This window comes from Conger conger, chromosome 5 (genome assembly GCF_963514075.1).
Source record: "Conger conger chromosome 5, fConCon1.1, whole genome shotgun sequence".
NCBI classification, from domain to species: domain Eukaryota; kingdom Metazoa; phylum Chordata; class Actinopteri; order Anguilliformes; family Congridae; genus Conger; species Conger conger.
The window spans coordinates 6,595,241-6,621,269 of NC_083764.1; the positions used below are offsets into that span (position 1 = coordinate 6,595,241).

The following is a 26,029-nucleotide window of genomic DNA, read 5'->3' on the forward strand; positions in this document are numbered from 1 at the left end:
CCGTTTCAGGCCTGTATGAGCTTTGCCCCGAAGAATGGAAAACTCAACGCTCAACGAATCCCCCCCCCTCCTGATGGGGAAAGTTCTGGACAGTCGTTTGGCGGGGTGTGTGATGAGGACAGGCAGTGGGGACGGGCCTTCTGCCCGGCGGGTTGGAGATGGGACTCCAGAAGCGTCTTTAAGCAGCGCAGACGGACTGCGCAGTTGTTAGCTGTGCTGTCGTTAGCTGCGCAGTCGGGCTGGTCGACCCAGCCGGTGAGCGGGCCCTTAGCCGGTGTTTAGCTGCACAGTCGGGTCATTAGCTGTGCTATCATTAGCTGTGCTATCATTAGCCGTGCTATCATTAGCTGCGCAGTCGCGCTGGTAGGCCAGGCCTGAGCAGGCCTTTAGCCGGTGGTTAGCAGCGCAGTGAGCCGTGAGAAAAGGCTTCTGGGATTTTGTTTTCCCCCTCCTTCCTGATGTAATCTCTCTTTCCTGCGCTCAGCACAACATTATTTTCCTCTTACACTGCCCCCCCCCTCCCTCCCTCCCCCTAGAGACTACATTTCAGCGCTCATCCTCCTAACCGCCTGTTTGTTTATCTGCCTAAATAAGACCTCGATTTTCACCCACTTATGTAACGGCACAGCTGAACCATCAGCAGCCCAGGGCCTGAAACTGCCTGCCAGTCAGGAACTACTGGCCCTTTTGATCACGGATGTTTTCCAAAAAATGTCTTTATTTATCTTTTACTGTGCATCGAGAATTGTCCCGGTCTGCGTCAGCGCTGGTCTGCGTAGCGCACACCCCCGCACTACTGATGGAATAATACTGAATATCTGTGTGCGCGCTTCAAGAAGGCACCAAGTTTGTTTACGCACCTGTAAGCGCTTATCTTGTCCCAGCGTAGTTTTATAAATGCTACGTGGAAAATATCTGGCCAACGCACAGCTTTTTTCCCCCCCCCAAACAAAGTAGCGTTTTTTTAAGATAAAGTAGCTGAAGAATCCTGTGACTATAAAACGACCCGTAATTTCAGTCCACTTTCCCCTGTGTTTCTCTGTGGAGATAAAGCCCCACAGAGAGTCTGTGGGGATTTTTTTACAACCAGCCCCCAGCTGTCGTTGATGTGGGTCGAATGTGACACTACGCCCCCCCCCCCCCCCCCCCGAAGTGCCTATTATCTTGCATCAGATTAGACCGGAGCTGCCCAACCCTGTTCCTGGAGGTCTACTGTCCTGTAGGTTTTCCCTCCACCCCGAAACAAAGCACGTCTTATTTAACAGCTAGGGAGCTTGTCGAGCTGCTAATTGGTAGATTCTGGTGCACATACAGCTTGTCTAAGATGCATACCTACTTTATGATGCTGGTTTCCCACGAAAAGCGTTCCAGATGTGGCTGATAAGTAGTAAATACGTAGCACGATAGCAGTTGCCTGATGAGGATTTCCTTCAACACAGATAGGCCACCTGGTACCAGACCTGGCCCAAAAACGTGGTGTATTGAAACCTATGAAATACTCACTTGGCTCAATTGCACCCAGGCAAGATCAATCGAGGAAAAAGTATTTGAATATAAAACGGTAACATATTTGACCCAAGTCTGCGTGATACACAACCCAATCCATCTCTTTACCTGACATCTGCTTTTTGAATGTTTCTTCACCTGACCTTATCCTGGCAGTTTTGCACTTGTGCTCTCTTTGTGTCCTCCCAGAGAGCCCTTTCCCAGAACCAGAGTGTTCGCCACCCTCTGGAGGAAAAATTACCAAAACAATTATATGAGAATGTGATGGTGAAAAGCACCAATCTGTTGTGGTGCTCACTGGAATAAAAAGAAATGCTGCCATGGTCCCCATTTTTAAATCAGGTGAAAATAGTGATATTTTGTTTGCACTTTGGAGTTTGTTACAACATTATTACCTGGAACAGAGCACTGGGTCAGTGTTGACCATGATTAATCATTGTGTAATAATTCAGTAATATTAATTATAATAAAATGTTTGCCTCTTTGTATAGTAGACAGCCTTACGTACAACATTCAGATCTTGTATTATGGCCTGGTTCCACGGACACAGATTAAGCTTAGTCCTGGACTAAATTGAGTTCAGTATGGAGAATATCCATTCAAAATTGAATTTAGTTGAGGGCTAGGCTTAATCGGTGTCTGCCCATAATGCAAGACTCGCTTGCTGTAGATGATGGGGCAGACCGCTATAAACATGAAGATATACCAAAGCCACATTTATTGGCCGTTTATATTGCATAGTGTCCCTTTCACAGTGTAACCAAACATCTACAGAGGCAGCTTCACTGGTGGGGCTGGTACCTTTTGGCGCAGTTCCTGTCGTTTAACAGCTGGTCCACATAGCCGTCCTATCTCCTGGGCCTTCATCTGGGGATTAAGGTGTTAAGCCGGTTAAAACTGGAGGAGGGTGGAGATCACGGCCTGAGATCATGAGTGAGCTGACTGGCTGCCATGGCGTCTAGATGGACGCTTTATTCACTGAACCCACCCACCTCACCAGGAAAAAAACAACCCCAAAAAAAAAAGACAAAAAATGCTCTGTGAGCATGGCATTTTTCCTCAGGGGGGGTAGCGAAACGCAATTATGAATTATGAATCGAGTGTATTGTGTTTTCGGGAACGTGGCACGGATAAGGGGCTCTGAGCTGAGAGCGGCCATTTTCTTCGTCGATGACCTTCTCCTCCTCCTCCTCCTCCTCCTCCTCCTCCTCATGGAGCTCAGTTTGTCTCGTTTGTGAACACGCATAGCCTAACTCACCCTGGGCGACATTGGTGTGTGTGTGAGTGTGTGTATGAATGGGTGAACGAGAAGCATCAATTGTACAGCGCTTTGGATGAAGGCGCCATATAAATGCCAACCATGTACCATTTTGCCATATACCGTGATTTATTAGTTGTTTGTCAGGTGGAAAATCTGGGGGAATTTGTTTTTGTCTTCTGCCACTATGCGTGGGTGCAGTCACCGGTCCAGGATGCCGAAAGAGGATCCTCCCTGGAGCGTGAAAAGGTGGCTGACCGCGCTGGCCTTGGCTTTGTGAAAGGAGGTGACTCACAGGCAGACACTCTTATCCACAGCGACGTACAATTAAGTCATAACCAGGGACAAGTGCGCTATAAGGCCCGAGAGGGAAGTACAGTTCCAAGTACTCGGTTGTATGGGTTTCCTGTTCCTGTTTGCGTCTCTCACACAGCTGAGCTTTGGCAGGCTGCTGCACTGGGCTTCCATGGCAGCTCCATGGTTTTCATTTTGCAAATAATTTTTCAGCGTGTATTCTTGCCCAAGCCCCTACCAAGCTAGTCAGTGGTGACAGTGGCAAGTAGAAAACATCCTGGTTGGCGTGTAGGAAGGGAACCTGTTTCTTTACAGGGTCCATCTTTTTATGTGGTCATAGTTTAATTTTTTTATCGTCATAGCAGTACTGGATAGGTTACACTTGGCTGTTATCTGATGCGTTCTTGGATATGTAGTCCCCGGTGTGTGCTGTTCTCCTGTGGCGTGGAACTCAAAGCCTTTCGCAGCTGGGCGGATAATTGTGTGCGAGCTCACGGCCACTAAACCAGTTGTGGGAGACAAACAGGTCGGCGACGTGGAGGTGCGTGAATCATTGCTGTGGAGGAAATGGGTGGGGAGACATCAGTGGTTACTCTTTAACCTTTCGGCGTGCTTCGGTGAACTCGGTCCCTCGCCCAGGGGTTAGGGCATGATGGGAAATCTTGTTTTTCTTCTGACCCCCTTCTCCCAAGGTAAAACCGGCTCACCGGTGCGAGAGTGTTTTTTTTTTGGAGGGTGGGATTCTCCCGCCCTGGGTGTGACCCCCGAGTGACCCCATGGAGGGCACTCCCACCCCCCCACCCCCTGTCCTGGTGACGGTTCGAAAACTGCTCACCTTCCTTCCCTCACCTCCTGGGACCGACGGAAGCAGTATGGAGGAAACATGGCCTCGTCGGTCACCTCCGATCGGTGGAATGACAAAGGGGTGTGTGCCCATTCTTGTTCCCCCATTCTCTGGGAGCGGTGTCACTCCACCCCCCCTCAGGCGGGGTGCCCCCCCTCGCTCCACACGGGCTCCCCTGAGCCCCGGGGGCCGAATTCCTCCCTTTATTTCCCAACATTCCTCGCCAGCGGCGTACGCAAGTCGCACACAAAGGAGGAGACGACCCCCGGGGCGGGTGAGCGTGACCTCTGACCCACGCGGGGTCCACCGCGGTTTACCTAACCCCCGATTCCGAGCGGCGTGGAGCGGCGTTCTCTCACCGTTCCCCCGCCGTACAAAACAAACTTTCCCCAGTGGGCGTACCCCAGGGGCCTGTCTGCGGGGCCATGGAGGGGCTAATGCGCTCCGAAATGAAGGGGCTGGATTTAATGAGCACCCCCCCCTCAGGGCTGTCCCGTCAGAGTACACTGACCATGATGCGGCTGACAGGAGAGGGAACGGCTGGGGGGGTGGGGGGTGTCAGGCTATCGGTTACACCATCTCACCATCTCGCGAAAAAAAAGTAATGAAAAATGGAGATCAAAGCAGCATACCTGCTGTGCCTCTCACACAAATTACATTTCAGAGATGGCTCAGTTGGCCCCATGTTAAAAAATCATTTTTAAAATAGCATGATTCCAATTTCAGATGTTTCCCGTCTTTATTAAAAAATTAAGATGCTGCACAATTCCATGAATATGACTGGATTAAATAACAATGTTTCTTTGAGGTAGCTTTGTTTGCCTGCTCAGGTGTGTACAAGCATAGTGTGCTTCGCCTTAGCTTTTTGCTTGCTGTGACCCGGTGACCATTTGTAAAACTGCTAAAGAGGAGCTTGCTATTTTATACTACTATACTGGATACATAAAAGGGAAGGACTTATATTTCAAAAGTATAACAGCTCCTATGGGTGCTGCCACTTTTCACTATACTTGAACCAAGAAGCAAACGTCACAGTTTAAAGTGCCGTTTAGTCATGTTCAAGCTATACAAAGCCAGTGTTGTGATTCAGATGCCAACTTTAAATTATGTTTCACGGTGTATTTCAAGCCTCGACCGTCTGCATAAGTCCTAGCAAACTGACCTGTGTTTTGCTTTCTTTTTGTTTATGTGCAGATGAACACGATGCTGTACAGAAGAAAACTTTCACAAAATGGATCAACGCACACTTCAGCAAGGTAACACTACGACGCCAATTTTACACCACCACAAAAAAGCGATAATGTTTCAGGTAGAAAGTAGCGAGAGAGGGGAACCAATCACTGTGGGTTTCCATGGATGGCAGAACTTTGATTGGTTCAAAAAAAGTTGTTTAAAAGGTTGACAGTTAACCATAGCTCAGTGTTGTTCATGAACCCTCCTGTTACTAGTTTACAACACTGTCTGGTTTATGAAGACATTGTTGGGCCTATGGCAGTGTTAAGGTGAAGCTTTTGGTCCGCATTATTATGGGTTATTTTTAACGGTACACGTGGTTACCGCCACAGCGCTAACAAGCTGCTGCAATGGTCTGAGACTTTACCCACAGCCCCCCAGGGCACAGAGACCAGCTCCTCTGGCTCCAGTGGGCTGCAGCAGGGGAGGGGACGAGCAGGGGTGAAGCACAAAATCCTGGGCCCTGTGTCCCTGTGGGCCCCCTTCCCAAAGCAAACTTTTTAGTCTGGGCCTTTTGAGTCCTCCCGCCAGCCTCGGGGCCCCCCCCCCCCACCCCACCCCCCTCCCGTGTTACGACACCCCCTGGGTGCATGTTAGCGCTTGACTTCCTCTGGGTACAGCCAGCAAGGTGTTTTGGCCTGCCTGTGCTCAAGCAACATTAGGCCGTAAACATGACTTCCAGCCGCGTGAAAACCTGGTTTGCAGTCAAGCAAACGGTGTTATTTCATTGCCATTTTAAGAGTCAGCTCGGATATTGGGAGTGCCTGCCTCGATGGTAAACGGACGGACTGCCAGCACTCCCATCTCCAAGAGCTCCGAAATTCCCTGGAACCAAGCGTCCCAGAGCCACAAGGGCATTTCATGCCAAGAAATCTTTAGTCATTCTCGTGTGAAAGTTTTGTTCCCGAGCTGCTGTTTTTTTTTTCTTTTTCTGGTTGGTTGCGGCGATGCTGTATCTGAGATATTTATAGAAGTAGTAGCTGAAGTTTGTCCCACACTCTGTATCCCTATTTTACAAAACAAAACAAAACACACTGGAGGAAATGTCTATTTTTGCCCTTATTTCCTCTCTTTGGGTCAAAAAAGGGCAGTGGATTTGAAAGCGGAAGTTTGAAAATTCATCCTCTCAGTGAAACCATGGTGGAATGACCTTTTCAATGGCGAATAGCCAGGGCAAGCATAAAGAGAAGGGTATGAATATGGAGAATCACAGAGTGGTGTCACCACAGGTCATCAAGACCTTTCTCCTGCCTGGGCCTCCTGTTAGAATTATTGTTTTTGAGTAATCCCAATGGCAGCATCTCATGATTTTGTTTTTCATGCATTTGTGTGTTTTGTATTTAATTGGTTGATTTGGTTGATCAGATTTCTCGTAACTCAACTGAATTTGGCATAATGTTAAATGTCTTGTTAATGGTTTACTTGATGTAACACTTTGATGTTTATTGGTTGCTCTGGTTTCGTGCTCCTGAGTCGATTGGCAGAGTTGACCTGATCTAGTGGTGGAGTGGTGAAACGTAACTCTCAGTCGGGGAGCTTAAAGGCCTGTTTGTACTCCAGAGACAGAGTGTCGCTCGACTGAAATCGCAGAACGTTCACAAATGTTCTGTTTCTGCCCGACATAGACAAGGGCCGCTGTCCTCAGCAAAAAGTACAAACGCACTCCAGTCGCTCAGAGTATAAACCAAACTGGCCTTAACTCTCAGAGTTGAAGCTGAACTCAGTGTCTGTTGAAGCTGAACTCAGTGTCTGTTGAAGCTGAACTCAGTGTCTGTTGAAGCTGAACTCAGTGTCTGTTGAAGCTGAACTCAGTGTCTGTTGAAGCTGAACTCAGAGTTGAAGCTGAACTCAGAGTTGAAGCTGAACTCAGAGTTGAAGCTGAACTCAGAGTTGAAGCTGAACTCAGAGTTGAAGCTGAACTCAGAGTTGAAGCTGAACTCAGTGTTGAAGCTGAACTCAGTGTTGAAGCTGAACTCAGTGTTGAACCTGACCTCTCTGTGTTGAAGCTGAACTCTCAGTGTTGAAGCCAAACTCTCAGTGTTGCAGCTGAACTCTGTGTTGAAGCTGAACTGAGTGTTGAAGCTGAACTCAGTGTCTGTTGAAGCTGAACTCTGTGTGTTGCAGCTGAAGCTCTGTGTTGAAGCTGAACTCATTGTGGAAGCTGACCCTTTGATGTGATGTGTTTGATTCCAGGCGGGGAAGCCTCCCATCAAGGACATGTTTTCCGACCTCCGAGATGGCCGGAAGCTTCTGGATCTCCTGGAAGGGCTCACCGGGAGTGTCTTGGTGAGCCACGCCCTCTTTAATATCTTTAACACACCCCTCCCGCCTCGGTATGGTCCAATCTGAACCCACCTCTCTCCCTGATGGCTTCATAACTCCCATGATGCTTCCTGGCTAAGGCTTTCTGAGGATCTCACCCCAGCGTCTGTGTAGGCAGCACGCATTTAACCATTTCAAAAATATATTACATTATATAACATTACAGTCTTATCGATTAGCTTTTTGCATTTTTTACTATATCTCCATTTATACAGTTGGATATATAGTGCGGTCTAAATCACCTGACCTCAACCTCATTATGGGGACACTTGAAGACTGACAAAAGCCAAGCATTCGGTAACATCACAAGATGCTCTTTGGAATATTGCCAAATAATGCTGGGATAATGTGGATCATCAGGTTTTCTACGAATGTGTGGGGTCAGCTTGAGTGCATGTTGCCACTAAAGCAAAAATGGGATGCACCCAATACTACAAAACTACAATAGCCTAGTTTGTAATTAACAATTTTGTTTTAAATGAGAAAAGAATACAAAATAGAAGCATTTTCACTGGTGGTCTCCAACTATGGTAAAATCCAAGTATGCCAGCTTGACCAGGTTGGAAATTGAGCTGGTCATAAAGCTGGTCTAGCTGGGTATGAGCTGGTCAACCACCATGGTCAAGCTGGTCAAAAGCTGGTCTCGCTGGGTATGAGCTGGTCAACCAGCTAGTGAAGGCTTGTCTGAGCTTACTGAGGGTACTGAATCAACATAGGCTAAGTACTAGATTCCCTAACCATTATGGTTCTCTGCCGCCCAAAAATAACCATTAAAAACAACCTCGACCTGGCACCTGTCTGTTTGTGTGTCAAAATAACAAGACAAGCAGGCAAGTCAGAAATGGACTGTCATCTGTGCATGGCGGTTAGCAGCCTATCAGATGGGTGACAGGTCTTAAAGGTTAAAGTATGTTCACAGATGATGATGAAAGCCTTTAATTGAAAGGTATTAATTGAAACAATGCGTTGACGAACGTAATTTCATTCCTTGTCTGGCTGGACCTGTTTTCCCATAGCAGGGCACACGGACTGGCTTTGCCACATTGTTTGTCAGAAAGTGTCTCCTGGTTACGAAAATGCTGTCGATGGCATAAAAAAACCAAATGTACCAAGCCGTCACTTAATGATAAAACTTTTATTTTTAAAAACCTTTTCGCAGTTTTTCCACTGCTACAAATTTTCTATTGGCAACTCAAAAAATGTCTAGGCTGTCTTGGGGTAGTGCTTATTTTAGTTTTTTTTTTTTTTTGCACATTAATAATTTATGTGCATGTCTATAAGCCCCGTGTGGATTGCAGCCTGTCACACGCTGTGTAAGAGGCGTGTTAAAACACGCACCGTTCCAGGGGAGAAGAATTGGACACAGCACTTGTACACAGCGTGGCGTAAACAAGCCTCCTATGCGCTCTGTACACGCTGTCCACCCAGCATGTCCGAACAAAACCCTGTCCCTGGTGTTCCCTTCTGACACTGTTACTTTTTGGCATTGGCAATTAATTTTATATGAACTCTCTCAGTTTGACATGCATGTTTAGTTGTGTAACTGCACGAGAGTTAATCCCGGGCTGTTTTGTCGAAGTTGAGAGCCGGGTTTGTGAAGGAAAAACCCAAATAATGGGTATTTGAATATCCTGAACACATGCACACCCACCTGGTCGTTTGCTGTGTGTAAATATGTACACTACGATGGGAAAATGAATCCCGGCGGTTGATTGATGGTTTCATAAACTTTGTTTATACGAGGCCTGCGTATTTTCAGGCGAGCTGTGCACGTTCACAGCGAAGGTCGACAGAAAGACATCTGCGATCGAGAATTTGAGCGAAGGAATCAAACGGAAGCATTATCCAAACGTTATTAAATGTCAGAACTTCACAGGACCTTGACTGTACAAAGCTTGAACCGAGAACAAAAAGACCGGATTTAATCTTTGGTAGTTTTTTTTTTTTGTTTTTTTTTTAACGGACAGAAAAAGAGAGCTCGTTGTTGTCGGACTACACTGCAGGCCTGTCCGCTGTCTGTAATCTTGTTACCATGGCGTTTACGGAAAGCCCGTTCCCCCCCCCCGCTAGGGCTGGATTTGTGCAGCTCCCGAGACTCCTACTAATCCCTCGTTCCTCTTTTCCCTCGTTCCTCTCTTCCCTTTTCAGCCCAAAGAACGGGGGTCGACTCGCGTGCACTCCCTCAACAACGTGAACCGCGTCCTCCAAGTTCTGCATCAGAACAACGTGAGTATCCGCACACCAGGTCTTGGACATACACAGGTTTCATTTGAGGTTTCATTTGAGGTTTCAACAGGAAACCTTTGAGCTGGTTGACTATTGTAACAGGAAGGTGATGTGTGTGGGGAAATGGGAGTGTGTGGGAGGGCTGTAAGGTTTCTATGTTGCCATTGGCTATCTTATGTCATATTGGCAGTTGGGGGGGGGGGGGGGGGGGGCTCTATGAAGTACTAGAAGAAGACATACTTTATTGGACCCCGTGGGGGAAATTTGTCCTGTGCGTTTGACCCCGAGTTACTTAGGAGCAGTGGGCAGCCATAGTGCAGCGCCCAGGGAGCAATGTGGGGTTAACGGGCCTTGCTCAAGGGCCCGACAGCTCTGCAGATCCTATCATGGCTACACCAGGGGCTTGAACCACCGACCTACCGGTTCCCAGTCATGCACCTTATCCACGAGGCCTACAGGCTGCGTCATGGAGGAATTGCCTAGACACGTGTTCCATCATGAACTGGCTCCTACCCCCCCCCCCCCCCCCACCTCACACACTCTTTCTCTCTCTCTCTCTCTCTCACGCGCACACACACACACACACACACACACACACACACACCCTGACTCCTAATTCCACGGCTATGAAAAACACGGGCGCTGATTTGAGCTTGATGCTCACCAGGCTCTGTTGGAATCCGGGGTAAAACGCATCGCGTGCCTTGTTTCCCCCGTAACTGGACCCTGCAGTCCTGTAGCTCTAACCCTGACTGCAGAAAGCCTTACTCGCACGAAGGCTGGCCGTTAGGGGGGGGGGGGGCGGGGGGAGCTGAACCTGTGTAGACCCCCCCCACCCCCCATACCCCCAAGGCCGCTGAGATAGAGAGTTCTGTGACCGGGAGCTCAATGCCGTTCTGAGCACCTCCTCTCTCACCCCTCTTATCGTGGGTTGAGGTGTCCTGGCTCTGTGCCTGCCTAAAAAAATAAGAGCCCCCCTCGTCCCCCCCCGTCCCTGACCAAACTGCCACGTGAGGCAAAGGTCACCCGTCGTCAGTCCTTAACCTCGCCCTTAAGCACGATCCTCACTTTGTTTTGCTCTGCCCTCCGTTTTTTTACCAACACCCAACTTTTCCTCCTCCCTGCTAACGTTAGCGGTTAGCAGCCGTCGCGGCTGCGATCGAGGCGTCGTCCACGTTACCCGTTCGCGGTGCATTGTGGGATGCGTTCGTGCAGTTCGCGTTGTATTCGCTCCTGTTTCCCCCACATCGCCTGAACGATCGTTTTCCGGAGCCCACGCGTGTCTGGCTGTTTGGTCTTTGGCCAGAATCTCGAGGTCGGTGGGAAAAAAAAACAAAAAAAAAAACTGTCAATTATACCACTCTCTCTACAGCGATCAGATACCGAACTGTCAACAGCCGCCCGGCCCTTATCTTAATGTTAAACTTGTCTAGCAGTGCGATGTCTCCTCATTCAATGCTCCTGTGTCAGGTGACAATGGTGTGCCATGGGGCTGACATAAACCAGTCAGACGTGGGTCAGTCGCATAACTGATTTGGATTCGGATACTTTTCCAGACTTTACGGAGCTCGTCGGGTGTATTGGAACCTATGACATACTCTCAAAAAGTGCAAATGCTGCCTTACATGGTCCTCAACCGAGTACAGAAAAGTATCTGAATCAAAAGCGGTTAAGTATTTGACCCAGGTCTGAAACCAGTGGTGTGCAATAATGTGCCGTGGGGGTCACTTGCTGATTTCACTAATTATCTCCCTCCTCTCCGGTTGAAGGTGTGTTCATGAGTGAAATAAGCTGGTGTCGTGATAGGACTTGGACTCACTCTAAGAGTTTAGAACTGTACTTTTCTCTATGGTCTTCAGCGCACGTGTCCCTGGTTGTGATTTGCACTTTATTGTACGTCGCTCTGGATCAGAGCCTCTGCTAAATCACTGTGATGTAATGTCGTGTAATGTCGTGTTTGGAGGGAAACCTGCATACTTTCGGGCTTCCAGGGCACACGATTGAGCACCAGTGACGTAAACGCCGGTGTTGGGTTATAAACTCTGTGGGATTAGTGTTATTAACCCCAGTGTGGAGCCAGACTTGGCCTGCGCTCGCGATGGTTGAGGTTGAACGGCTCTTGGCCAACGCTCACGATGGCTCAGGTTGAACGGCTCTTGGCCTACGCTCACGGTGGCTCAGGTTCAACGGCTCTTGGCCTATGCTCACGGTGGCTCAGGTTCAACGGCTCTTGGCCTACGCTCACGGTGGCTCAGGTTCAACGGCTCTTGGCCTACGCTCACGGTGGCTCAGGTTGAACGGCTCTTGGCCTACGCTCGCGGTGGTTGAGGTTGAATCGGCTCTTGGCCAACGCTCGTGGTGGTTGAGGTTAACCCGGCTCTCTCTCACCTGCGCAGGTGGACCTGGTGAACATCGGTGGGACGGACATCGTGGATGGGAACCACAAGCTGACACTCGGCCTCATCTGGAGCATCATCCTCCACTGGCAGGTGAGCTGACTCCGCCCCCCCCCCCTGTCCGTCAACACCAGAGGGCCAATCACATGGCAGGAGGCTCCAGCCCTGGTCCCTGGAGAGCTGCACGGTCCTTCTGTTTTTTGTTAACCCGGTGAGGTGTCGAATAAACTGTAATAATAAATAGTGGATGACCACACTGTGGAAAACGATTTGTAGGTGCTATGAAAACCCTGGAAAGGTCTACAACACGGGACCTGTAATTGAACAAATTAGGTGCTGAGTAAGAACAACACCCACCAGACCCTGCTGCTCAACACGACCCGGGTTGTCAACACCGGAGTACTTCCAAACAGTCAATAATAAATAGTGGATAACCATATTGTGGGCAAAGATTTCCCTTGCTGTGTGGGTTATAAAGGAGTTGTACACTGCAGTGATGTACAATATGGGACCTTTAATTGAACAAATTAGGTGCTGAGTAAAAACAACACCTAGCAGACCCTGGTGCTCAACACGCGAGTACAGGTAGTCGTCGACTTACGACCTATGCAACTTATGACCGTTTGCCTTTACGACCGTGACTGTGATGTGTAGAAAGATGATACTGTACAGTACGTATATTGGTTATAACAATAATGAACAAAAAGAACGTTGTTAAAATATGATTTAAAGATGATTATAATATCATTACGCAGTATAATATATGTAAGGTAATTACTTACGACTTACGACTAGTTCCACTTACGACCGGTCGGTCGGAACCAATTACGGACGTGAGTCGACGACTACCTGTACCTCCAAACAGTCGTGTGGCTCCTCCTCTTTACCACCTGGGTGCGTTACCTGTTACCTGGGAGGTGACTCTGGCCCCTTTGTCTGACTCCGGCCCTCGTTTCTGCGCCAGCTGTGGACTGGTTTTCACGCCGTAGACAAACAGGGCTTTTCCCCCGGCCTTGTTTATTCAGCGCCTAATCTCCCATCAGCCCTTTTCAGAAGGGCGTGGAGCAGATGCGTTCGCTTGCTGCCATTTGCTAAAGCGGAAATAAAATAAATAAAACGGGAGAGGGTAAACATGGATGTCAAAAGGTGTTGACTCACGAGATGTAAACTGAGTGAAACCTGCAAGGGAAATGACAAGTGCGGAGGATTAGAGACTGGAGCTGTGAGTACGGTCACAGGGGAGTGACAGGCACCATTTGGGGATGGGGGTGGGGTGGGGAGGGGGGCTAGGACTACTCCCAGGGCCCTGACTGAAAGGGGCCTTCAAGAAATTGTTGTGGTTGTTGTTGTTGGTGGTTGTGCCGAAATGGCTTGCGGCACCCTGGTGTGGTCACGTCCACTTGTTTCTGATTTCTGTACAGACTGTTGACTCGAGGTGCAGCAAAGATTTTTTTTTCCACTGTTCACAACAAGTACAGGAGATAAGGGTGAAAAGAAAGTTTCTGAGGAGGATTGTCACCTGCTTAGTCTAATCAGCTGTACGTCGCTCTGGATACGAGCGTCTGCCAAATGCCACTAATGTGATGTAATCTAATGAAAGAGCAGTGCATTAACTGGGCGAGAGCTTTTGTGCTCAGCCCAGCTACCCTGTGTACGTGAAAGGTGTATGAAAACGGTTCCTCTGCATCCCCAGGTCAAAGACATCATGAAGGACATCATGTCCAACCTGCAGCAGACCAACAGCGAGAAGATCCTGCTCAGCTGGGTGCGGCAGTCCACGCGGTCGTGCGACCAGGTCAACGTGCTTAACTTCACCAGCAGCTGGGCCGACGGTCTGGCCTTCAACGCCGTCCTGCACCACTTCAGGTGAGCGGGGCGATGGGGGGAGCTTTGGGATGAGCTTTGGTTGGGTCGGGGGTAGGCAACCCTGGCCATGGAGTGCCATACTGTCCTGGTTTCTGCTCCATCCAAACTGATAGCTAAATGAAAAAATGATCCGTTCTAATTGGTCAGGTGTTAAGGAATGCAGGTGATCACGTTCTGAAGAAACTCGCCATTCAGAGTCTTCGGACTTTCAGTCGACCGTCAGACTCTTGTGATCGAGCTCAGGTGGAACAAGGACGAGAAATGTCAGTCTCTCCGGGACCAGGGCTGCCTACCGTCGGTTAGATGTATTGAGAATTTTTGTGACTTTCTCCTCACTGGTAGGAAACTGTGACGAGCTCCACCAATCATGGCGGTAGTAATAGAACAATGTAGGTGATTGGCTGAAGCTACTTCCTGTTAATACCCATGGGGAGCCAGGAAGTGCAGCTGGAAATTGGCCCTGGTGCCTGAATCGTACACAACATTGGTGCATTTGAGCATGTGTGAATTGCTCCCGCTTTCCTTTAATTTCCTGGCATTGTTTGAGTGGAAAGTTGTGTGTGGTTTTTTTTTGTTTTGTTTTTTTTTGCCACGGTTGCGTTTCTGGTTTCTGGCAAATGTGCGGGGCAGCTTGCGGTTGGGTTCAGGACCCAAACGACTGCATTGTTCACTGAGAAGGAGAAACACCGAGTGAACGGCAGAGTTTCCCCCAGCTGGGGCTCCGGGTGGGAAAGTATGAATGTTCTCTCACGCTTTTGGCATCGCTCACTGCCATTATTCCTGCACGCATTCCTCACACACACACACACACACACACACACACACACACACACACACACACACACACACACACACACACACACACACACACGCACACACACACACCGGCACACCGGCACAAATTAATGCTGTACACACACACACACATACACACTGGCACACATTAATGCTGTACACACACACACACACACACACACACACACCGGCACACATAATGCTGTACGCATTCCTCTCACACACACCCACACACACACACACACACACACACACACGTTAATGCTTCATGCATTCCACTCACACAGACTCATACTGTACACACACCCTTACTCACACACACACACACACACACACACACACACACACGTTAATGCTTCATGCATTCCACACAAACGCATGCTGCCAGCCGTCCCATAACAAGCTGGCGCCGTGTGTGCTAATCGGAGCAGCTTTTAAAACGCCGTAGCATCGCAGCTGTTTCTTCCCACAGTGCCCCCCCCCCTCCAACACCCCCACCCCCCTACCCTGTGGGGCCCAGTAGGGGCCCGGGTCTGACATTGGTGTTTGGGGGACAGTGGCATGCCTGGGTATACCCTGGGGCCCCTCCTCGCCACCCCCCCCCCCCTCCCTCTCCAGCCCCTCCCTCAGGGTGTGGAACTTGGGGATAGGTTGCCCGGCAACATTTCTGAGGCCACGCCCAGCCTCTTTTTTTTTTCCCTCATCCCTCGTTTTTCCCCTCTCTCTCTCTTCTTCTGATTCATTTGTTCAGGAATTTGAGCAGGAGGTATCTCTCACGCACGGGAGAGAGAAAGCCACGCTTGCTTGGCCCTCTTGAACGCTCCCAAACGGGCTTCAAAGTGCAAACGAGGACTGTGTCAGGGTTAGCGGTGGCTATCGGGAAGCCCCTTACTAAAAGGTAGAATAGGTAATTTCGGACTCCTAGTGTTCAAGGGAGGAATTGCAGCAACAAACACCCTCAAACCGCAACACTGTTTATCCAACCCCTTCTCTGTGAACACGCTGACGTTGAAACGCCATTGGTTGTGGCAATTAGAACCCATTTTCCACCAATGAGCTTGAATTATTGTACAGCCACACGATGTTTTGGTACAGAGTGCCGGCCCGTCAACTGCATATTTTTGAAACCTGAATTTAAGGACTATAAACACAGGCAGAGGGCGAGTCAACATGTCAGTGATAGGAATGAGATTTAAAATCTTGCAACAGTGTTTTAACACCAAAATCTGGCCTATTGTACCTTTAACTGTGACTGTGAGTTCAGCTTGCATGTTGAACTCATAAACATACGTCAGAGCAGCGGCCAATGCACATACAGTACCGTATCCAATTACATTTCATATCCAATTACATTTCATATCCAATTACATTTCATATCCAATTACATTTCATATCCAATTACATTTCATCGGTAAAATTACAATTAGCATGGGTCATATCCAGATATTTAAGATGGGATTATCCCAAGAAAGGAGAGAGAACCAACAAACAGAACTACCAAAACTGTTACAGGGGGCCAGCCACTTTGGGTACGGGAGGGAGGGAGGGTCACTTTGAAGTCACTTTGGATAAAAGTGTCAGCTAAATAACATGTAATGTAAAGTTATGTATTTCGCCTAGGTCTGACTGGGAGAGCCTTCGTTTCAGTGACGGAAGCCTGAAGCCTGCTTCTCTCTCCCTCTCTTGTCCTGTAGGCCCAATGCGGTGAGCTGGGAGAAGGTGCAGACGCTGCCCCCGGTGGAGAGGATGGAGTACGCCTTCACCGTGGCCAAAGACCAGCTGGGAATCGAGAGACTGCTGGACCCTGAAGGTACGGCCGCGCCTGCACTTGTGTGTGTGTGGAAATGGGAAACGCCGTTTAGCTAGTTTTATCCAAAGCGACGTACAAAGCTGGGGGGGGGCATGTAGCCTCGTGGCTGAGGTGCATGACCGGGACCTGGAAGGTCTGTGGTTTAAGCCCCGGGGGGGGGGTTTAAGCCCCGGTGTAGCCACGAGAAGACCTGCGCACCTTAACCCCTGCATTGCTCCAGGGGGGGATTGTCCCCTGCATATTCTAATCAACTGTTAGTCGCTTTGGATAAAAAGAGTCAGCTAAACGACTGTAATGTAATGCAATGCAAACGAAGTGCATGCCAAGGTCATTAGAACAACTTCAGAACCGGTGGGATAAGATCCAATTCACGTAATATTGCACCGTTATCACACTTTTCTACAAATATTTGCTCTACTGGGTCATTTTGTTGTCCTCCTACTATGTACTTTAATTGACTGTTAGCTGTTATTTTTTTAGTCCTCACAATTGTGTGTCTCATTATTACGAGGGTAGTGTTTGCTAGGATGGTTTTATTGCTCCTTTTGTTTGGCAATGTAGGCTGTTTATTGTTGTTCCAACATAAGTGTATATTACTTTAGCGTTGCCTTGTGTAAAAAAAATGGTTTTATAGATATTCATAGTCAGATTAGTCTACAGGGCCCAAGTCCTTATCTTTGTTGTATTCGTAGTGCTTGAATCTGTACTTCCCTCTAGGGTCTCTCAGCGCTCTTGTCCCTGGTTATGGGTTTGCACTTTGCTCTACCTCGTTCTGGATAAGAGCGTCTGCCAAATGCCTATAATGTGATGTAATGTAATGTAATACTCTGTGCAATGACAGTAAAGTTGATTCTTATTTTGACATGGCATCAGTTCTACAGCCATGAACATTAAGTCTAGGGCAAATGGCAAATGGGGCAAGTCACGACCATCCACGGTCATAGTGATCTGGTCATATTCACTGAAAAACTAATTTAGCAGTGCTTGGGCTCGTTTAACCATAACCTGTGTCTCTAGAATTTCAATTAAAAGAGTGTCTGCCCCCGGCAGCAATTACCGCAGATCGACAGTGTACTGGCACTTATAATTATGTGCTCTTTAGCCGTCACTGTTGTAATTGTATTTTTGTAAATCGCTCAGTCTGTTGTTTCCCCGCAGTGCGCAGATGGAACCTGTTGGTCACCGTTGCTATGCTCGTGTTCTGTTTGTCTGAGCGTGTGACATCACAACCGCCCTGAACGCATGCGTGGTCGCCCGTAGCCCGGCGTATAACATGTTCGTGTTTTTGGACGTTGGATGTGTAGCAGGTTTTTTTTTTTTTTTTTTAAGATACCTGGAGTAGCAGTATCTCACGCTTGGTGTTTGTGTGTGTATATACTGTGGTGTTCTTGTGATTTATGATAAGTTTGTACTTTGCTGACAACAGCATAATTTCCCCTCTGGGGGATCCGATAAAATATTTGTACGTCATACTGTATAACTCGCCTGTACATGAGCGTATCTCCACAGAGCCTCTGTGATTTAGCTCTCACTTCTTCTCCCACTCACTCTTCTTCTCTCTCTCTCTCTCTCTCTCTCTCTCTCTATCACTCTCTCTCTCTCACTCTCCCTCTCACTTTCTCTCTTCTCTTCTCTGTCTCTCTTCCTTTCCCCTCTTCTCTCTCTTCATCCCCTCCTCTGTCTCTCTCCCCTCTTCTCTCCTCTTTTCCCTCTGCCCCTTCTTCTGTCCCTCTTCTCACGCCATCCTCTTCTCTCTCCTCTCTCTCTCCTCGGTTCTCCCTCTCACCTCGATCTCTATCACTCTTTCTTCTTGTCCCCTCTTCTCTCTCTCTCCCTCTCTCTCTCTCCCTGTCCTCTCTCTCCCTCCCTCCCTCTCTCTCTCCCTCCCTCTCTCTCCTCTCTCTCCCTCTCTCTCTTCTTCCTCCCTCTCTCTCTACTCTCTCTCCTCTCTCTCTCCCTCTCTCCTACCTCCCTCTCTCCTCTCTCCCTCTCTCTCTCCCTCCCTCCCTCTCTCTCTCTCCTTCCCTCAATCTCTCTCTCTCCTTCCCTCCCTCCCTCTCTCTCCTTCCCTCTCTCTCTCCCTCTCTCTCTCCCTCCTTCCCTCCCTCTCTCCCTCTCTCTCTCCCTCCCTCCCTCTCTCTCTCTCCTTCCCTCAATCTCTCTCTCCTTCCCTCCCTCCCTCTCTCTCCTTCCCTCTCTCTCTCTCTCCCTCTCTCTCTCCCTCCTTCCCTCCCTCTCTCCCTCTCTCTCTCCCTCCCTCCCTCTCTCTCTCTCCTTCCCTCAATCTCTCTCTCTCCTTCCCTCAATCTCTCTCTCCCTCTCCCTCCCTCTCTCTCTCTCTCTCCCTCCCTCTCTCTCTCTCCTCTCTCCCTCCCTCCGTCCCGTAGACGTGGCGGTGCAGCTGCCCGATAAGAAGTCCATCATCATGTACGTGACGTCGCTCTTCGCCGTCCTGCCGAAGGAGGTGACCATGGAGGACATCCGCGAGGTGGAGGCCCTGCCCAAACGCTTCAAGGCGGAGCCCGAGGCGGGCGCGGTCCTCAGTCAGGTGAGAAATGGGGGGGGGGGTTTCCATGGCCTGACCTCTGACCTCCTTCAACGATTGGACCGTGCGCACGCTTATGCAACCCCCCATGTGATGTCCGTGCCAACTGGCGGCTGGCTTTTGAGAACACAGTCCCAATTAAGTGGCTCCGTTGTCAGTTGTCAGACCAGGGTCAGACCTGGGTCAGATATGCAAGTGTTCTGGAGTACTTTAAGTACTTTTCTACGCTTTAGTGAGCTTGTCTGGTGTATCGGAGCCAGTGAAAGAATCTGCAATGGAAAGTGTAAAACTTTGTCTTGTGGTCCTCTTGGTTGGTTCAGTTACACCAGGCAAGACCAGTGGAGTGCAGGAAAGTATTAGGATCCAAAACAATGATGTATTTGACCCTGGTCTGATCAGGGTTGGCAGTTCTCTGTTGAAGATTATGAAGTTACGTGCAGTTGTTGTACAGTACACTGGGGGAATTAACTTTTTTTTGTTTGCCAAAATAAAGCGACTATACACTGTCTGAAATTTCTCATACAGTTAGGGATTTGAAAATGTGGAATTTGCATGCGGTTTTAAATGACTCCCCCCAGGCTGCACTTGTTTTAGAACTAGGATTTATTTCATGGTATATTTTGCATATTCAAAGCTCGGTAGACTGTTATTTTTCAGTAGTTAGTCAGGCATATGTCGGCATAATCACAGTGTGAACAGTGTGTTTGCCTGGGGATGTGTACTTTTAATCATCGATTGTGCTGTTTGATGGTCACGGATGTGTGGATTTTGTCATGAAGAGAAGAATTTAATTGGCAGGGAAAAGTGTTTCTTTTATCCTGATGGAACGTGTTGGGTTGGCAGGGTTACGTAGCTCTGTTTCATGAAGAGGGCAAGTTGACATGCTGGGAAATGTAGTTTTTTATCTTTAGGAGAGGCATTTGGTTGGCAGGGATATATGCTGTTGTTCTATATCATGACGAGGGCAGGTTGACATGCTGGGAAATGCAGTTTTTATCTTAAGGGGAGCTGTTTGGTTGGCACGGGTGCATAGTTTGTCATGATGAGGACAGGTTGACATGCTGGAAATTTACATTTTTATCTGAAGGAGAGATGTTTGGTTTGCTGGGGTATGTTCTTTTTTTTCACGGAGAGCAGATTGGCAGCGGAATATAGCTTCAGTTATGAGGGGAGCGTGCGCGCGCGTGTGTGTGCGTGTGTGTGCGTGTGTGTGCGTGTGTGTGCGTGTGTGCGTGTGTGTGTGTGGTGGGGTGAGTGTGAGGGGGGGGGTGTGGTGGGGTGAGTGTGTGTTTGTGTGAGAGGGGGGGCGGGGTGTGTGTGTGTGGTGGGGTGAGTGAGAGGGGGGGCGGGGTGTGTGTGTGTGGTGGGGTGAGTGTGAGGGGGGGTGGGGTGTGTGTGTCTGTGTGTGTGTGTGTGTGTGTGTGTGTGTGTGTGTGGTGGGGTGGGGTGAGTGTGAGGGGGGGGTAGGGTGAGTGTGTGAGGGGGGGCGGGGTGTGTGTGTGTGTGTGTGTGTGTGTGGTGGGGTGTGTGTGTGTGGTGGGGTGAGTGTGTGTGTGTGTGTGTGAGTGTGTGTGTGGTGGGGTGAGTGAGAGGGGGGGGGGGGTGTTGGCGTTCCTCCAGCAGCGAGCCGACCCGGTCCTGCTGTCTCACCGCTTTTGGGCCCCCGAGAGCAAATCGCTCCTTTATAAGCACTGCTCTTTAAAACTCCAGGCCTTTCTGCACCACTAATCGAGCAGGCTCATCGGAGCACAGAGAGGGATGAGAGAGAGAGGGGGAGAGAGGGAGAGAGGGAGGGGGGGAGAGAGGGTTGGAGCGAGGGAGAGAAAGAAAATGTATAAAGAGAATCTGCTTTGGCAGCACAGCCCCATGACATGCCAGTGAAGCACCTTGAAATTGGAATTAAAATTTGGGAGAGAAAGAGGGGAGGGTGAGGAATGGAGAGGGAGAGAGAATGGGGGAAAGAAAGGAGGAGAGAAATGGGGGGAAGAGAGGGGAGATGGTCTCCAGTCTTTCTTTAGGGCTACGTTGCAGGCTGAGGGTTGGCTGGTGGCAGTGCTGTGATACGCCCCCGTCTGAAACAGGCCTGACTGTGCTAGTGTGTCCGTCTGCGTCCGTCTGCGTCCGTCTGCGTCCGTCTGCGTCCGCCTGCGTCCGTCTGCGTCCGTCTGCGTCCGTCTGCGTCCGTCTGCGTCCGCCTGCGTCCGCCTGCGTCCGTCTGCGTCCGCCTGCGTCCGTCTGTGTCCCTCTGCGTCCGTCTGCGTCCGTCTGCGTCCGCTCCCAATGGACCGTAACCCCTCCAGCTGTGAATTGCCTTGCAGTGATGTCACACCCCATGAGACGCTCCACGGTACTCATGCCGCTCACTGGCATTCGGCTCTAGGCACGGTCGATAGCTTTGGGGATGTTTTCTGCACAAAGTCACGTTCAAAACTGTCCCGAAGCAGTTTCTAAATGCGTTATATTTTTAGAGTTGAAATGGAATGGGAGGTGTGCTGGTTTGTGCATTCCTCCAGGAAGCAGAAGCAGCTGTGTGTTTAGGCTGGTGCGGAGGCTCAGGGGGGAGTTATTTCAGGCCAGGGGCCCCGCGGCGGAGCTGCGTCTCTCTGTGGGGAAACCTCCCGCTCCAGCCTGCGGGTCTTCAGCGCTGGGTGTGCCTGTCAGCCCAGGGAGGCAGAGCCAGGGAAACCACGTCCAGCTGCGGAAACCACGTCGCGTCCTAGCGTAGACACACAGACACAGACACAGACACACAGACAGGGGAACAGCCAAAGGAGTTGTGTCTCTATGATTTTCAGGCATCACGACTCCCGGAACCACAGAGGATCTCTCTCTCTGTGTATGTGCTCACGCTAAAGAGGAATTCTCTCTCTGTGTATGTGCTCACGCTAAAGAGGATCTCTCTCTCTGTGTGTATGTGCTCACACTAAAAAGGATCTCTCTCTCTGTATGTGCTCACTCTAAAAAGGATCTCTCTCTTGAGTCTGAAAGGTCTCTCCTGCTGTGTCCTGTGTGTACACACGGAAAGCTTGTGCCTTCCTGGGGGGGTGGGACAGTTGCCAAAAGATCGTTTGGTGGTGTAATCCCCCGGATACGCCTCTCTCTCTCTCTCTCCGAGCCCCTGTGCGCTCGTGCGACCTGACCGCCCTGCTCCTCATCCTCACATTAAAGAGGGAACATGAGGAAGTCACTCTCTCACTGGACATCCTCTTTAGCACAGGGCCGGCCCTTCCTTTCGGAAATATCCCAGCATGCCGCGCTGCGTTTGTTGTCAACGGCGGCGGTTAAAGTCCCGTTGCTCTTTCACATTTAAGTACGTACTGCACACTGCCCCTGAGGTTTTTCATTCAACAGAAACAGCCTTTTTTTTTTTTTTCTTTAAGAGCCATGATCGTAAAAACTAAAATTCCCCAAAAAATGTGGCCTGCGATGTTGCCAGAGGGCAGAGGCGGGCTTCCCAGGCTTGGAACGACGGGTGGAAAATCGCCCACAGAGCCGGTGTGGTCAGATGAGGCCTTCAGCTTCCTGTCAGAGAAGTAGTCCCGGCACAGGAAGTGAGGAATGTTACTGCTTTGTGCGGAGGGATACGGTTCTGGGGCAGGGAGGCTAGCGGACGCTAATTTCTTCAGCGCTAAATAATCAAACAATTACTCTGAACTCCCTCACAGACTTCTCTGTCATACACCTCCTGTTTCATTAATCTCTAATGTATTGGGGGCGGCATTAGCTCAGGGGGTAAGAGCAGTTGTCTGGCAGTCGGAGGGTTCTGGTTCGAGCCCCCCCTGACCGTCTAACCCCCAATTTCTCCCCACGAGCTGATTGTTACGCTGCATGTGCTCAGCGTTGGTGTATTTAATCTTGCTGTGTTCATTTGGAAATCTTTTTGCATACTACAAACTCTCGTTGTCGGTTTCATGCTGCTGTAAGATCTATTTTGTCTCGTGCGCTGGGAATAAGATTATTACAGTTGTAATGTAGTTCAAGAAGAGGACTTGAAAGTGTGCGTGTTGCTAAAAATTCCCCCATCTTATGAAGCTTACAGCAAGTTTTCTTGTATTCGCGTCTGTCCGAGAAAAAGGCTCAAATTTGCAGTGACTTTTTTTTAAAATGTGGGCTGCTGTTGTAAATGCCATGGAACAGATTCAACAAGCGACCTTTTCCTCCCGACTCAGGGCATGTTGGGTAATTTTGCAGGAAACAATGGCGCATTGAGTCATGGCTTTGATGGTCAATTTGCATTTTTGTCATCTTTTTTTCATGGCTCGCCCAAGGCTGAGAGATGTTTTGGGTTATTTCTTTATTTTTCTTATTTGCCTCTTATGAAATTTTATTGAGGTATTGCTGCCGCTTTCAAATTTACATTTAGCGAACGGGGGGGGGGGGATTCTTACATTGATCCAAATTATGTTTGCCAGACCTTATATTCCCCCACATCTTCCAGGGTCTTTGCTGTTATTAAAAAAAAATTCATAACTTCATCAAAGTCTCACCCTAAGCTTCAATTTGTTTTAAACTGGCCGTAAAAACAATTTCAAAGTTTCTGTGAAGGAGGAGGAATACAATCTCAAGTACATTAAGACATTTTTTCCCCACTAAAGGCAGTTTTAAGAGCCTTAACTCTAAATAATGACAGCATGGCCCACAGTCAGCCAGGCGCAAGGAACAGCCATATTTACATGAAGGATAGTCCTTATAACGGACATAACAAGTAGCTGGAAAAGTGCTCTTGTGCTTGGTGTGGTTGTGAGAAAGGCCAGGCTTAGAAAGACCCACAGGAAGAACCTCATTCATCTGGGAAAAAACGATTCAATCGTCCACTGAAGCTGGGGGGTTCCTGCCCCTAGTGGCCATACGTGGAACAGCAGGCTGGAGACTGGCCACAGAAAGGGCGAGGAATGTGAAAGTCGCATGCCGTGCGTTGGCGTGGGTTCGCCTGACAGCGAAGCTCCGCCCTGGCGCATGTGGGACCTCTGTGGTTGGCCACAGGCCCTGTCCGTCACTCCCAGACCTCACCAATCAACACGAGAGTCTGAGGGTCTGGTACTCACTGAAAGTTAGATCCTTAGAACCACAGGCCCCGAGCTATTCTGGGAAGGGAACACGGACCCACCCTCCAATCACGAGTGGCTAATAAAGATAACGGCCCTCATTTTTTATTTGTGTTTTTTTTTTAGGCCGGGGCGGATCAAAAATCACGATTTAGCGTGCACCGAGTTTGTTTGTTATTCCTCATGATTGTCAAAAGAAAATATTTTGCTTCAGCATTTAATTGTGATGGCAAAAGAAAACATTCGGTTGAAGCTTTTAATCTGGACGATCTGATTAAACTGTTTCAGGTCTGAAAGCTGAACCAGTCTGGCCGACTGCTGGTGCAAGGCTTGTTTTGGTAGGTCGCAGATAATTTGAGACCCAACACTAGCGTGACATTCCAGACATATGCCTGCGTTTGGTCTGAAGCACAGGTCTCAAACTCCAGTTCTGGAGGGCCACAGTCTCTTGCAGCTTCTTGGCCTTGGAAACAAGTTGTGCAGTCTCTTAACCAATCGGTGACTTACGTTATGCACTTAAATTCATGATCATGTTTAAAACTAGCAGACACAGCAGACAATCCCTCCGGGATTTGAGTTTGTGATCCCTGGTGTTCAGAGTTGTGGTTGACGTGAGTGACACATTTCAGTTTCCTACGTGCCCCTAATATTAGAACTTTCAGATGCTCTCAGACATCCGATGAACATGACGGTTTCTGGCTTGTGGGTGTAGCCCTCTCATTGATAATCTCATTGGATACTTGCCTTTTGGGGGTGTGGCTCTGTACAGAGTGCTGTCCCTGTGAACAGCTTATTGGATAACTGATTTATTGGGGGTGGTCTGTATCAGTCGCACTTTGCCAGTCCTCTGATTATTGGATACTTGATTGTTGTGGGTGTGGCCTGTGTAGCTAGAACTCTGTCAATGATAAGTTTTTTTGGATACTTGCATTTTTGGGTGTGGCTCAATACAGTGATTGGATACCCAGTTTTCTGTGTGTGTGGTCTAACAGTAGTGCTTTGCCCGTAATGTTATCGGTTACTTGATTTTTGGGGGGGGGGGCGTGGCCTCGTGTTTGGGATTACTGACCGTGTGACCTTCCCCCCCCCCCCCCCTCCCGTGTCCCAAAGGTCGTGACCCCTGAGGAGCACCGCAGCAGCCCCCGGGCGGAGACCCCCAGCACGGTGACGGAGGCGGAGGTGGACCTGGACGGCTACCAGGCGACGCTGGAGGAGGTGCTGACCTGGCTGCTTTGGGCCGAGGACACCCTGCAGATGCAGAGCGACGTCTCCGACGACGTGGAGGAGGTGAAGGACCAGTTCCACACCCACGAGGTACGGTCTTCCTGCCTTTCCTTTCTTCCCTCCTCCTCCTCCTCCTCCTTCTCCATCTCCTTCTCCTCCTCCTTCATCTTCTCCTCCTCCTCCTCCTTCTTCTCCGTCTCCGTCTCCTTCTCCTTCTCCTTCTTCTCCGTCTCCGTCTCCGTCTCCTCCTCGCACACCGGGAAAATGGCTCCCACACAAATGTTTTTTTGGAATGTCGTTCATAATTCCAAGTCAGTGTTCTAGAACCCCTTTGCTTTCAGTCACCAGTAGTGATTGTGACATCAGAATGAGAATGTTCAGTTAAAAGAACACTCATCACATTCTATTAAAACCTTAAAGCAGTGGGCCCCACTCCTGGTCCTGGAGAGCCCTGGGATGTGCTTGCTTTCGTTGTTACTCTGCCCTTAATTAATTATTTAGAGCAGTTGATTACACCATTAGCTCACCTCTCCTGGTTCCTTGGGTCTCAACAGGATGCTGATTTTTAAGGTGAAAACAAAAACCAGCAGACCCTCTCCAGGAACCAGGTTTGGAGACCACCGCCTTAAAGGGTTAAAAGAACTGCCCCGTTCCTGTAGCCCATG

The 26,029-nt window shown here is 49.3% G+C and overlaps 1 protein-coding gene across 1 annotated transcript in view; it reads left to right on the top strand.

The window, feature by feature from the left end:
• The window catches only part of utrn (utrophin), a 256,495-nt gene that overhangs the window by 4,352 nt on the left and 226,114 nt on the right, over positions 1–26,029 (top strand). Inside the window, exons 2-9 of the mRNA XM_061241585.1 lie at positions 5,097–5,158; positions 7,329–7,421; positions 9,606–9,683; positions 12,080–12,172; positions 13,773–13,945; positions 16,435–16,550; positions 18,938–19,098; positions 25,251–25,454. Coding sequence (XP_061097569.1) covers positions 5,097–5,158; positions 7,329–7,421; positions 9,606–9,683; positions 12,080–12,172; positions 13,773–13,945; positions 16,435–16,550; positions 18,938–19,098; positions 25,251–25,454 — 980 coding nt within the window. The remainder of the gene's footprint in view (positions 1–5,096; positions 5,159–7,328; positions 7,422–9,605; positions 9,684–12,079; positions 12,173–13,772; positions 13,946–16,434; positions 16,551–18,937; positions 19,099–25,250; positions 25,455–26,029) is intronic.